The sequence below is a fragment of the Cariama cristata genome, unplaced genomic scaffold, assembly GCF_000690535.1.
Source record: "Cariama cristata isolate BGI_N322 unplaced genomic scaffold, ASM69053v1 scaffold4199, whole genome shotgun sequence".
Lineage (NCBI taxonomy): Eukaryota > Metazoa > Chordata > Aves > Cariamiformes > Cariamidae > Cariama > Cariama cristata.
In genome coordinates, this window is record NW_009637317.1 from 103,019 (window position 1) to 116,167 (window position 13,149).

Sequence of the window (13,149 nt, forward strand, 5' to 3'; positions counted from 1 at the left end):
CAGCTGCATGCACCTCACTCTTCACTTGCATGGACTTTTCTTCCTACAGCCTTTTAAAAGGTCTAATTGTTACTTCAAATTTTCATTCTGTCTACAACATCAGCGATGAGAAAAGCCACTTTCTTCATGTACTTGTTTTCATTTGGGGGCTTGTTCCACTGCAAAGTCAAATCCTCTTAAACTTTCCCAGTATTATTGATGGGTACCCTATACTTTGGGTAGCGATATATAGAGTCTTTATCTGTCATTCTGACCTCTAAATTTTTGATCCGTCAGAGAACTGAATCTTCTAGCAAGAGTTTTTTTCATTCTACTCCAAGCTTTAGAATGCAATGCTCCGTAAAACTATTTCTCTCACCAATACAACATCCAGCAACCCAGAACATCACGGTGTAAGAGAGACGTTAGCCTGGAGCCATCTGCCGGTTGTAGTGCTGAGCTTTGATAGACAGAGCTGAAAAAACACTTTACACATGTAATTGTATTGTAAGTATAAAAAACCCCAGCATATATTAATAGATTAATCACCCAAATATGTGATGTTTCTTGTGCACTCGTTCTTTGTTTTTAAGCTTAAATACTCAGTGAACTTAATATGGCCCAATTATCAAAATTAAAAAAAAGAATTTATTTATCTTGCTTTCATAAACAAAATAAAATAAAAATGGAGAGGAGGGGGCCTAAAAAAGCTCTTATTTCTCAGTAACACTGAAAAGAAACCAAGGAATAAGGTAGTATTAATGCTAAGATGTAAACAATTTAGTAAAGTATTCCACATATCTTTAGTTTTATTGCTGCGACAAAGAGGACAAATAGTTCTTATTGCCTTATTTGATGCTTTGTAAGATCTCACCCCGAATTTGCATGTTGTTTTAAAATAGATAAGATGAACTATGTATGGTTTTTGTGGGACTAAAAAAAGTCTTAGTCAATTTTATGACATTCTTCAAAGGTTTTTATTACAAATAAATTCAGCCAAAAAGAGTAGAAGATAAACAGAAGTATAAAGTCTTTAAAACGAGAAGTTCTAATAAACAAGCTACTATGAACTAAAAATACTCCAGACAATCTAGTTTGGAGACCAAATGTGTATTTATATAATGATGCTGTTAAGTATACATTTACTTATCTATCATACGATAATATTGATAATTATTTGTGCTGTAATTTGGTCTTATTTCTAGTACTGCAAGAATATATGCAAATATAACTGTGTCTTCAGGAGCAAGAGAGAGCATTTCACAGATTTTACAGGTTTAAGAGAGATTCTTCACATCTATTAAATACGTATACATATACATCTATGTATATGTATGTGTACACACCGACACACAAAAATATATACATATGAACTCATTATGCTAACGTCTATACATACATATACATGTATGTATATATAGATATACGCGCATGTATATATACATATAAGTGCATATATGTATATACATGTATATAGGTAAGCAATATATGTGCGTTCATCTATATGGATATACGTATACACACATGTATGCACATGCATGGATGCCTATATATCACACCTAACATCTAACCTGCACCTTCTACAATCTCAGTTAAACAAAATCCTCTGATGGATGTTTGCTGTACTGGGATTAAACATTTGCCATTATTCGCCTTTGTCCTCAGCAGATCCATCAGCAGGAGAGACTTCCAACAGGAGCTGTAAGTGGCAAGTAATTTTATCAAGAAATGCAAAGCGCAATTTAAAATGTATAAAAGGCAGATAAACAATAAGACTTCCCAGCATAAACAGGAAAGCATAAACATATTGCAGGTTTGGAGACCAGACTATGGGAGCTAAAACTAAGAAGAAAGACATTGCCACCATCACAAACGGAACTGGCAGAAACACCTGCAAGAGAAAGAAAAAAACTGACTTAGGAAATAAACTGACCAACTGATTTTATGCCTCATTCCTAAGAGTAATAATGCATTCTTTGCCACACTAGAGTATCATTTCTAATGCTGCTGCAATCTCACCCAGGACGAGTCATCTGACCTCAAATTGCCTACAAGATAGGCATCTTTTCTAAAATACTTGTTCAGATTCCTTCTGTCTTCAAGGGGGAAAGATAGGCAGTACTTGAAAACCTGAAAAGGGTTAGGTACCTAGAAGCAGCCTTCACTATAAGCATACACTTCTAACCCAGCTTTCTGACAGCTAGATTGAGAAGAAATTAAATCTATCCTTAACGTCTGTGTTGTGTCAGGGAAGGTGGGAGTAGATCAAGGCTTAATTAACCGTGAATGGCCAGCCTGGAACCCACACTGTTCTGGCCACTGCTCCACGCTAGCATGGTTTCATGCTGTTTGCACACCTCCCCCACTCTGAGTACATCCATCGCTTGTTTTCAAGTGCAAGCTCCCTGGGGCAGAGACCATCTGTTTGTTTCTTCTCCTTCTACAGCGAAGCAAAGTTTTTGAATAAGACTCTAAACTGATTATTGGGATTATTATTTGTATTTTTGCAGTGACTATCCACTTTTGACTTGCACTTGTTCCATAACTTTTGCACGCTACCCATGACTCAAAAACACCTGCAAAAATACTTTGTAACTTATTTACATTTACTTTGTATGGTCGATGTAGATGAGGTTCCCGGTATCGAAGTACGATCAGGCTCGCACAAGTCAATCCAATCATAAGCCAGGCAGAAAATCCAAAGTAATTTGTTAACATAATAAGGTCAGAGGGGATGACAAAAATGGATGCAATGGTGGTTGAAAAAATCATGGCTGGTGCTGGAGTACAGGAGTGGACATTGAGCATGGATATTAAAACAGGTAAATGTCCTGACTGACTTCCAGCATAGCTTAATCGACCTAGTGTGAACATGCTGCTGTTGAGGGCACCAAATATTGACACAGCAACAGAAAGAGGAATGATCCAGGCAACAGAGGGGATCACTCGATCAGCCCAAGTGACTGCCACTGCAACTGCAAGAAAGCAAAGCATTAGTGTAGTGTAGGTACCATGTTCTGAATTACTGACAGACTCAACACAAACAAAACTTAAAATACAAGAAACACCTATTATTTACCAGTAATGCCTGTTTTTTTGTTACTGTAGTCAACCATGACTAATCTAATCCTAAGGGTATTTAATTCGGGAGCTAAAAATGTCCTGGGGGGGATGACAGCAAGAAGGAGTGCTGCCTGCCAGAGCAAGCCGAGTAAACCTGGTGGGACCAACACCACGGTAATGGACAGCCCAGGAGGAGCAAGCTGCATCTCACCGCCATGCATCACAAACGTACACACATGGGCAAGGCCATGCGGGGAAAGAAAATGAACGCATTAGTCCCCGGCGTGACCACAGTGGTGACATGATCTACTGTTATGAGGAAACTGCCAACATAAGCGCATATATGTGCAGAGATGGGTCAGCGAGTGTGCTAGTAATGAGGTTTTGCTTTGGGTGGAACTGGGAAATGTGAAAGATTATTTCTGAACAAAAGATACTCAATATTGCTTGGAAATTAGCTGTATCCCATATTGCAGTGACTAATATTTCATAGGTTTATAACCAACTACCATGAGGAATATAGGTCTTGCAGTGACCTGCACAGCATAGGAAGTTAGGAGAGATGAGGAAAACAACCCCAAAAAAAAGATGCAGTGAAAGAACAAGAGCCACAGCAATGCATAGCCATGGTTGAAACAAGAGCTATGATTTTAAGGCTATGTCCTCAGCTGACACAGATAGGCACAGCTCCCCTGTGTGTTTGGAGTTAGTCACGCCAGCTGGGCAGCTGCTATTCACGAATACTCTGGTATTCACTGCTGCTTTCATTGTAGGATGGATCTGCAAATGTGTGCATCTCTCCCAGCGGACAGCCTGACAATGGCTGAACGATGATGCGAGGTTGCTGAATGACAGCTACACCACTCCCATTTATGTTATTGAGCTGTTTTCACAGGAAAAAAAAAAAAAATTGATCTATCCAAATGAGGTTATGTTTTTTGTCACTCCTGGAGGCAAGGTCTGACAGCTTAGTCTCATTACAGTGGTATTTAAAAGGCACTACTTGGACAATCAAGGAGAATTCCAGCTCCTCTTGGACCTTTTCATGGACGGCTTATTGGTACAGGATCTGAGAGAGGCTTTACATACACTGGACTTTTGCATAGGCATTTCTAAGGAATCACAATGTTTATCATGAATAACACCCACACCCACACACCAATAATGGTCGATTAATATTACTTATCACAGTAGACTTGTCCACCTCCTAAAGAGTAATGGCTTTAGCCTGAGAGACCATGAGGTAGGGAAGGACAGAAGAGAGAGGATTAAAACTACAGGAAAACAAAGGCCTCCTCTATACTCAAAAGAGACCCGATCTTCACCTGATTTTCCAGGTTTTAACACACTTCTGATTTCTTTTTAGACAGTGCAGATACAAGCCAACATTTTCAACACCTAATAACATCTGTCCGCATTCAGTCCAACTTTTGTCATACAGTAAAATTCAACAAGAATTCTCTCTTAAAACGTAGAACGAAACACAAACTTCCAGACTGTGAAGTCAGACAAGTGGAAGTAACCCAGTAAATCGACATCAGATGGGTATGCTAATGGATGACACCTTTTTATTTTAAAAAAAAAAAATCAAATCCATACCTGAAGAGACAATTTCCTTAGGTGTGAGGACAGTCAGATATGAGATGTTCACCAGTAAATAAAAAATAATTACTGCAGGAACAGCAGTCATCACAGTTAAGGGGATATTTCTGCTAGGGTTCTTCATCTCTTCTGAAAAACACAATTTAAAAAGACTAATAAAGCAAGTGGTGTAGCTTCTGCAAGTGTGTTTTAGTAATGAATCTGCACAGAGCTCGACAAGACTGATACCAAAGTCGCGCTCCAAGCCCTAACCATGGCTGCTAAGCTACGTTGCTTATGAGGTCCTACAGTGGTTCTCAAATAGTTTATTCTCAAAGAAGTCTAAACAATTATTTTTTTCATTTTTTAAATTTTTTTTCTTATTTAGCTATCTTGGAAGGGGGGATGGATTGAGGTCTGATAAAAAAATGATGACAAAAGGACTGACAATCTTTCTTTGATTTTATTAAACACGTATTTGAGTTACATTAGAAAATCGATTGGGTAAGAAATTTTCAAGTAGCCACACTTTTAAATCACTAGCTTAAACGTGAGACTCTGAAATCAGATTATTTATTCTTACATCACCTCATGAGTCCTGATCTGAATCTTTCCTATTCCTGAACAAAACCTTTCGCTTTTCCCTTGTTTCAGGAAATACAGAAAAAGTAACAGGAGAGACTGAAGGTATTGAGAGAAGAGTATGAATGCAGTGGCTTTAAAAGGGGGCCATTCCCAGCTGGATTCTGATGATGATGATCTTTTCAAGGGCAAAGCTGGCGGATGAAAACTGTTTAGTGCTAAGCCTGGCATCTAAGCTTAAAACTACTCTTACCAAATAAGAAAAAAGCTCCCAAATTTTGCAGCTGAACAACTGAGGCACTGGCACACATTCCTGCGCATGTGATAGTCCCAGCAAAAGATGGAGCTGGTTTCCAGAACCCTAATAATTTATCCTCATCTCAGTCAAAAAGGGTCTTTTTAATCTCTTTCACTCCTTCATTCCTTCCCTCTCACTCCCTCTCCCCTTCCCACTTCCCTCAGCGATTACAGAAGACTTCCAGAGTATTACCAACCAGTAACTCACAAGGAGGAAGAAGTGAAAAGCCAAATGTGCAGCTTATTTAAGTTCTTTTTAGGAAACAGAAATTCCTTTCCTCCCTCAAATATAATTTCTGTCTCCTGCCCAGAACATCAGCTTTGAGCCTGCCCCAGCACCGGCTGTAGTGCACAGAGCCAGAGGGACTGAATGAGCACAACAGCAGAATTCAGATACGGACTATCGGAGAATTTGGGATTTATTTCAAATGCAAGAAATACACTTGGTAATTTTGAGCCCAGAAGAGGACAATCACCAAAACCGCCAATTTAAATTTATCTTTCCATTTGTTTTGTTGCTCATCACAGTCCTGCTGTCCAGCTGGCACCTGATGCTTTAGATGAAGCTCACAGGAATGAAGTTATTGTTGAAGAATAGAAAATTCAGTTCAGAAGGGAACTATTGCATAGGTTGCATCTGTCTAAACAGCTGTGCTGCCCAGGGTATGGTATTTATTACTATTCTTAACTGATCAGAAAGTAAGTTAATATTTTACCAATAATTGTGTATTTTCACGGGCTTACAAAGCAAAATGCTTGCCTTTAAGGAAATCCTAAGATTTCAAAATTATACTTTGTTGATTTATACCACCTTTTTTATTGCAGCATACTGTTAATGCTGGAATAGCTGCACTGTAATAATAAGAGTAATTTTTTTAAACATTAACCCAATTTTCACATTGCTCTCACCATTGAACTTTGTGTTACGCGTTTCACACATTCCGTTTATTTAATGTTTTACACGCTATAGAGATCGATGGATAAATAGGGTTAAAGATATAAGAGCAACATCCACTTGCTTACAACTTAATTCTATAAATCTGATGATACTATAAAACACTATTCATTTAACTTATGACATGCATAACTAACATCATGAAAATTATCTCTGCAGTTTTCATGAAAAACTGCTCTATTTATTACTGCCACATGCGTCATCACATACACAATAGGATAGGCAAATAGATATTCAAAAAAGGTTTTGAATGTTTAAAATTGAGCACAAGTTATATCAAACAATTTATTCCACTTTCCTTAGATTCTTCTTCACTTTCTATGCAGAACTCTATTTTCCCAAGGAAGTGACTAGAAACCACCTCATACATCCCACAAAATTACTGTATTTTAACACAATTCAGAATGAATTTGTCCACGTACAAACCAGTTGCATAACCTCAGAGACGGTACAGTATTTAAATACAAATTAATCAATTATCTTTTTTGATTTGGTCCTTACTGTGCACACAGTTTGGCACAGATATCTTAATCCTTTTTTAAAAATGCACTGACACCGACACTGAGAAAGACAAAATGATACTTTTTAAGGTATGAAAAAATCTGTTTATGCATGAGATTTTAAACGCACTATTCTGATTTCCCTTGTACTCCTCTGGAAATGTCAGTCTGATTCTGGAGACTGCACAAGAAGCAAGAAACTTCCCTACAGAGGAATAATGTCTCTTCTACCAGCCCCAACAAGGGGCTCACAAACGTGAGGGACTCTATGGTCTTGAAGGACAGTCAAGTTCTACCAAGATGAGCTGAGGAACGCAAGAATGGCGACTGCAGAACAAAATCTAAAGAAGAGTGAGATACCTGCCATATAATTGAGGGACCACCAGCCACCGTACGCGTACAGTCCTTGGAAGAAGGCTTCGGCAACCTGTGACGCGCTGGGGATCTCTGAGCTGAATGCATCCTCAAACCTGGCCAGACTGTCCTTTCTCCCGCCAACGAGGAGAACTATGCCACCAACGGCAATTACAGACAAGGCCGTCATCTTCAGCAGAGTGAAAACTGTCTGCACCCATGCAGCCATTTTGACGCTGAGGCCATTCAGAATCCCCAGGGACCAGAGAACGGCCAAGGCCAAGCATTTCTTCAGCATTTCTGGTGCAGGGCAAATGCCATAGAAGGGCTGGGTGGCATACTCAGCAAACAGCAAGGCTCGAGCAGCATTTGATGCTGGCTTGGTAAACGTTGACGTCCAGATAAACATGAAGGCGGGTAGGTTTCCAAGGCCTCTTTTAATATGGCTGTATTCTCCTCCGGAGAAGGGCAGAGCGGGTCCCAGCTCCGCATAGCAGAGGGAACCCCTCAGAGAAACCAGCCCAGAGGCAGTCCAGATCGTTAGCGCGACACCGACGTTGAGTAAGGAATGCTTTAACACCCCCATGGGAGACACAAAGATCCCTGCTCCGACAATTGATCCTATAATAAAACTTACCCCATCAAAATAACCTATATTTCTTTTGAGTTGCATCTTGGCCTTTTCTTTTCTTTTCACATCTTTGGGATCATCGCTTTTCCCTTTTCCCATTTTTTTCAGTCTTTTCACAGCAGATTATATGACTTCAGAGGCTTGATTGCATGTATTTCCCTTTCACTTTGCTGTTAGCCGACTGTCATGGCCCTACTTGCTAGTGAAATGTTATGGGAAGCCTGGCTTAATCATTCAGAAAAGAGAGCATACTTTGGGTTTTGATGCCTTCTGTGTGAAGATGATTAACCAAATACTTCAAGAGACACTGGCAAATCATGTACATGTTGGTTTAATATGTACTTCAGAAATTATTAAGGTCTGGAGGTACTTTTAAAGAAAACGGCATAACAAGTAACTGCTCATTTCTCAGCTGATTTTCATCAACAGATTTGGATTTTTTTTTTTACATATGTCTTCAGAGACAACTGCGAGAGGTGGGTAAATGTAACCTCTGCACCAGACCAAGGGAAAGGGGAAGGGTATGGCAGCATGAAGACAGAAATCAGCCCTCCTTATGTTACTGACAGTGACATGAGCATTAGTGGAACAGCCTGGTACTATTTTCCCACCGTCAATACATAAAACGGACAGTGACAACCAGTGATCACCAGTATGTTTTGCCAAATCCTCATCAGTCACTGAGTATACTGGAGCTTGTTTATTTATTCACTCATTAAACACTGCTCTAGTAAGAAAATTACCAGCTTATTCCCGGTTTTTCTTGAGCACTCATCGTTATAGTAGTACCCAAGCACTTCCTAAGCAAGTATTAATCTTCAGACGCTGCTGTGAGGGGAAGGGGCTGTATCATCGTTTCTGTGGTCCGTATAGGGGCTGTGGAACAGAAAGACAAAGGCTTAAAGTCCCCACCAGTTTGGTGTGTGCCTTTTAAGGTGCAGCCACCAATTCTTCTATGTATTTAACAATCTGTGGTATTTTTTATGTTCAAAATACAGATAAGGAGCTTCTCTTCAATCAGCTGTGGATATATCATTGCCATAGACTTTTGCCACAAGAAAAATGTATTTATTCTTTTCAAGATGTAGAGAAAAATGGGCAGAAAGCAGGAAACCAACTGAAAAAGCTCAGCATATACCTTAGGGGTTGTTAAGCACCCAAACTAGTAACTGCAAAGTTCTTACTTTTGCCAGGCAAGTTGCGGAACCAGCGTTGTCCCAAAGGTCAAAGCTCAGGATTGCAGCAAAAACTCACGGCTTTTACAAGGCCCACAACTTGAAAGACAAAGTAATTCAGATCAGTCCTGAAGAGCAGGATTTTCACTGAAGTATAAAATAAACTAGTCTGAAAAACTCAGTTTATGTAATATGGCATCATGTAAAAGACCTTTAGTTAAAATCTGTACCTGCAGAGACTGTTATTTTTTTAATTTTTTCAATGATTTGGTTGAAGTGGCTTTCCATCACCACACAGAAACTATGCAGCATGGTCAGTGACAGAATCCACAGCTCCAGAGCAGCTTTTAACCATCTGCAAATCACTGCAGCACTCATTATATACCTTCACCTTCAAAAAACATCAAGTCCTACAGATTACAAAAATTTTAGTTCTACACAAAACGCACCTCTATTTATAAAAATTTGCACGCATTTTAAATTGCATTTATTCACTTCATAAATTGCAATATGTATTTAAGTTCAAGTATGCATTTACCATGTATTATGAATAATTGATAATTCAAATATTTATTCACCAGTATTCATGAACTGAAAATTAAGTGTGATAAATGTTTTAAATGGTTAAAATATGTAATTTCCCATTTTATTGCAGTGCCTTTTCTGAGTCTCCTTCTCTGTGAATGCATACATATTTTTTGATATCCAGCAATCTTCCAACTCTTTATTTCGGGTGTTCAGCCATGTACAGCTGGATTCGGATTACCATTTTAAAAAAAATCAATATTACACCAAATGGTGACTTAAAGTACAGATGCAACTGATTTTGTTTCGCTGTTCATCCTAAAGCACATTAATTTCTAGTATAACAAAGGTATTTCCAAAATCTCCCAAGCAGCAGATTAATAAGGATTTTTTACTTCTGATAAAGCTGCCTGATTTCAGAAACCCCCACTGAGATTAGCACTTTCTTGTGTGTGCTTTCTGCCTACCTCAGATAAATGTTTCTAGACTTTCAGTGAAATGCTTCGGAGATTTATGCAAAGTATGCTTTCCATTTTGGTGTGTTGTTGCCAAAGTAGGAGGAGGTAAGAGGAGGTAAGATAATGACAGCATTCCTACAAAACCAACAAAACCTGACATTCTGGAAACAGTACACTAACATGAGCATTACCAGGGCAGAACTTCGTAAACCACAGCTGGTTACACAACAGGTAGTTTTCAGTCAAACTGCTCTCTCTTTCAGTATGTAAGGGCAGAGCCTTCTAAAGCACATCACAAATATTCACTTCCCAGGTTTTCTGTAAGATGTTCAACTTCTCCCTCTGGCTGAGAGGATAAATTGCCACAGTCTATATGATTATCTCAAGGTCTCATATGTCAGTGTCTCCTGCCTCACACCCAACTATGTACTCAATACCTGGTCACATTCACTTTGATTGATAACATTATCCAGAGACTCAACCGCTGAATACAAGGCAAAGATAAATGATTAAAATAATCTAGATGTGTTTGTAAGACAAGCCTACGATTCCCCTGACATATGCAGTAGACTGAAATCTGTATCATCTTCAAAACAAAATGTCAAAGTACTGCAATTTTTATAGTCAACAGGGAATGACAACATTTCTTTTGAGTGTCAACTACCAAGTTCTCTTTGACAGTAAAATGAGGTCAAGAGAGTGCTATATAACAGCTATGGTTGAAAGCTGAAACTTCAGCTGATCATTTCTAGTTCCCTTAGTATTTAGGATTTTCCCTTTTAATTTTCTTTCAAAATTCTTTTAGCCTTCAATGTCAAGTTTTTCATTATCAACTATCTAATGCTTATCATGACTGATACCTTCAGGCGCTGCAGTTTCTCTAGATTTAAGAGAGAAACTAATACAGAAAAGTAATGGAAGAATACTTTTGTGGCCTAAAATGGATATGTATTATCTCCTAATTTTAATTAACTGAATTTCAATGTACTTGGTTCAGGAGTCTCGATTTCAATCTTGTCATGAATTTCCTGTGTGTACTCACTAGGTGTTTCCTATGATCCACTCGCCGATTAGATGGGCTAGAAAGAAGCCCATCTGTCTAAACAATGTCAGATTTTAAAACATTTATTTAGCTCCTTTTCAATTAACTACACAGTGCTTCAAGCATGGTATTAACTTATCTCTGCATCACCCTAACTCCTTTAAGGGCAGAAGATGTAGCAAAAATTAGAATCTAATTTGTCTTGCAAAGTTTCAATAAATACTCTTCTGTGTTGTCTCTGAAGAAGTTTCCTGCTGCTGACATTCACCAAGGATGAAGGAGCAGACAAAGGAAAAACCTGAAAATACCTTCTAGGGAAAAAACAGTCACAGTTAATCTTCCTTGGCATACGTCAAGGGACATACTGTATTTAATATGGCTGATAAATTTTATTTACAATCCTCCTTTTTTTTCTCCTCTTCTTTAGCTCACCTTTGTTGGGAATACAACATTTCAAGGTAGTTTTCTTTGTCTCACGTTCTCAAAGAGCTCAACAGCTATTCAAGGATTTCCACAAGTCCCATTAGCTAGAAGCCAGTTTACCATTTGCCACACGGGACCCCATGATGCATTCGCTAACTTTTATTTAGAAAATGAGTCTGCACATAGAGGCACGACATAATTTACTGCCTTGGCAATATTCTTTTTTAACTGGTGTTCTGCCAAACTTATTATACATCTGCCTTTTACTAAAAGTCTTAAGGATTTATTTCCTTCCCTGGCAGGTCCATCATTCTACTTTTACTATTGATGAAAAAAGAGACCCCAAATAATAGTCAGCTAATGGCAAACCAAAAAATATGTGGAAAGTCACTGTTTTGTGACATGCGATGATGTTTGCACTTGCATACTACGCAGCTGCTCATACTAGCCATAGTTTTCTTCTCTAAAGTATTTCTTTGATAAAATATCAATGTAAGTGCATTTGCATGAGCTGCTATATACATCTTTGTTGGGCTGTAATGTGTAAAGAAAAGTATGATGGATTTTTTGCAGTAACAGATATTAATAACCAGTGGCTGGTGAGCATGTCCAACAATGGCACTCATCTGTGTAAATGCAGACATTTAAAAACTAAGTGTCTAGGCTTTGTTAGGCTCCCCCTGTAGTAAACGGCATTAGATGGGTTGAGACTCATCCAATCCCAGCAACGGTTGTATGAACTACCCACTAGAAATTACTCCCCTTCTACTTTTAGATGGTTAGGTGAATCTATCTCTCCTTATATTGGGATGGGCTTGAATCTTCTACACCAAATGCTCAGCGTCGCACTATAACCTTATACAGTGATGCTATAGTGTCCTGAAAAATAGCACCATTCATGAAGAAATGTCAATATGGTATTGTAAAGCCATACTACAATAGCACTGGTATTAAAAACCAGGTACAGTGCCCAGGCCAAGTAAGAAGCCTATTAGGACATCTAGGCCAGCCTTACTGTAATTGTTTAATTGTTTACCAAAATTCACCTTTAGCTACATTTCTCTTCAAAATCCTAGTCATGTTGTAACAGCCAGTGCCTCGTTACTACTTACAGCCACCCAGAGGCCCTCCCCGGCCGGGCAGGCAGGCCGGGCTCAGCAAGATCCCCCAGTCGTGGCCAGCAGGAACCCCCTCAGCAGCTCAACAGTCCTGGGATTTTCCTGCTCTTCAGGATCCAGCGTCAGGCATGCCACGCACAAACATCGTGGTGGAAGCCCCAGATTTCAGCACACTGACCCTGAGCACGCAGGTCCATGAGCAACTACTGAACCAATGTTCAAAATGCTGCCAGGGCTTCAGTGCATTAGAAAATCCTTCTCCTACAGAGGGAATCTGCAGCCCCTGCCGAGGCCCAGCAAGGCCTGCCTACCCAGCGGTGAGCTCTGAGCCACGACCAGAGCAAACACTGTAACAGCTTTAAAAGACATCCAATGCCCCCCAACATCTCCCTGAGGAGAGCTCAGGGCAGTCCAATTTATAAACCCAGCTTCTTCGCTGGGCGCTCCCTGGCAGCGGAGAGGGCCG

The 13,149-nt window shown here is 39.3% G+C and overlaps 1 protein-coding gene across 1 annotated transcript; it reads right to left on the reverse strand.

The window, feature by feature from the left end:
• Nucleotides 1–1,510: 1,510 nt before the first annotated feature.
• SLC7A13 (solute carrier family 7 (anionic amino acid transporter), member 13) lies at nt 1,511–8,041 on the reverse strand. Its single transcript, XM_009708278.1, has 4 exons — nt 7,318–8,041; nt 4,642–4,773; nt 2,590–2,954; nt 1,511–1,870 (listed from the first exon to the last, which is right to left on the reverse strand). Exons 1-4 carry the CDS (start codon nt 8,039–8,041, stop codon nt 1,625–1,627), a joined length of 1,467 nt encoding a protein of 488 aa, XP_009706580.1. The 3' UTR covers nt 1,511–1,624.
• Nucleotides 8,042–13,149: the final 5,108 nt, after the last annotated feature.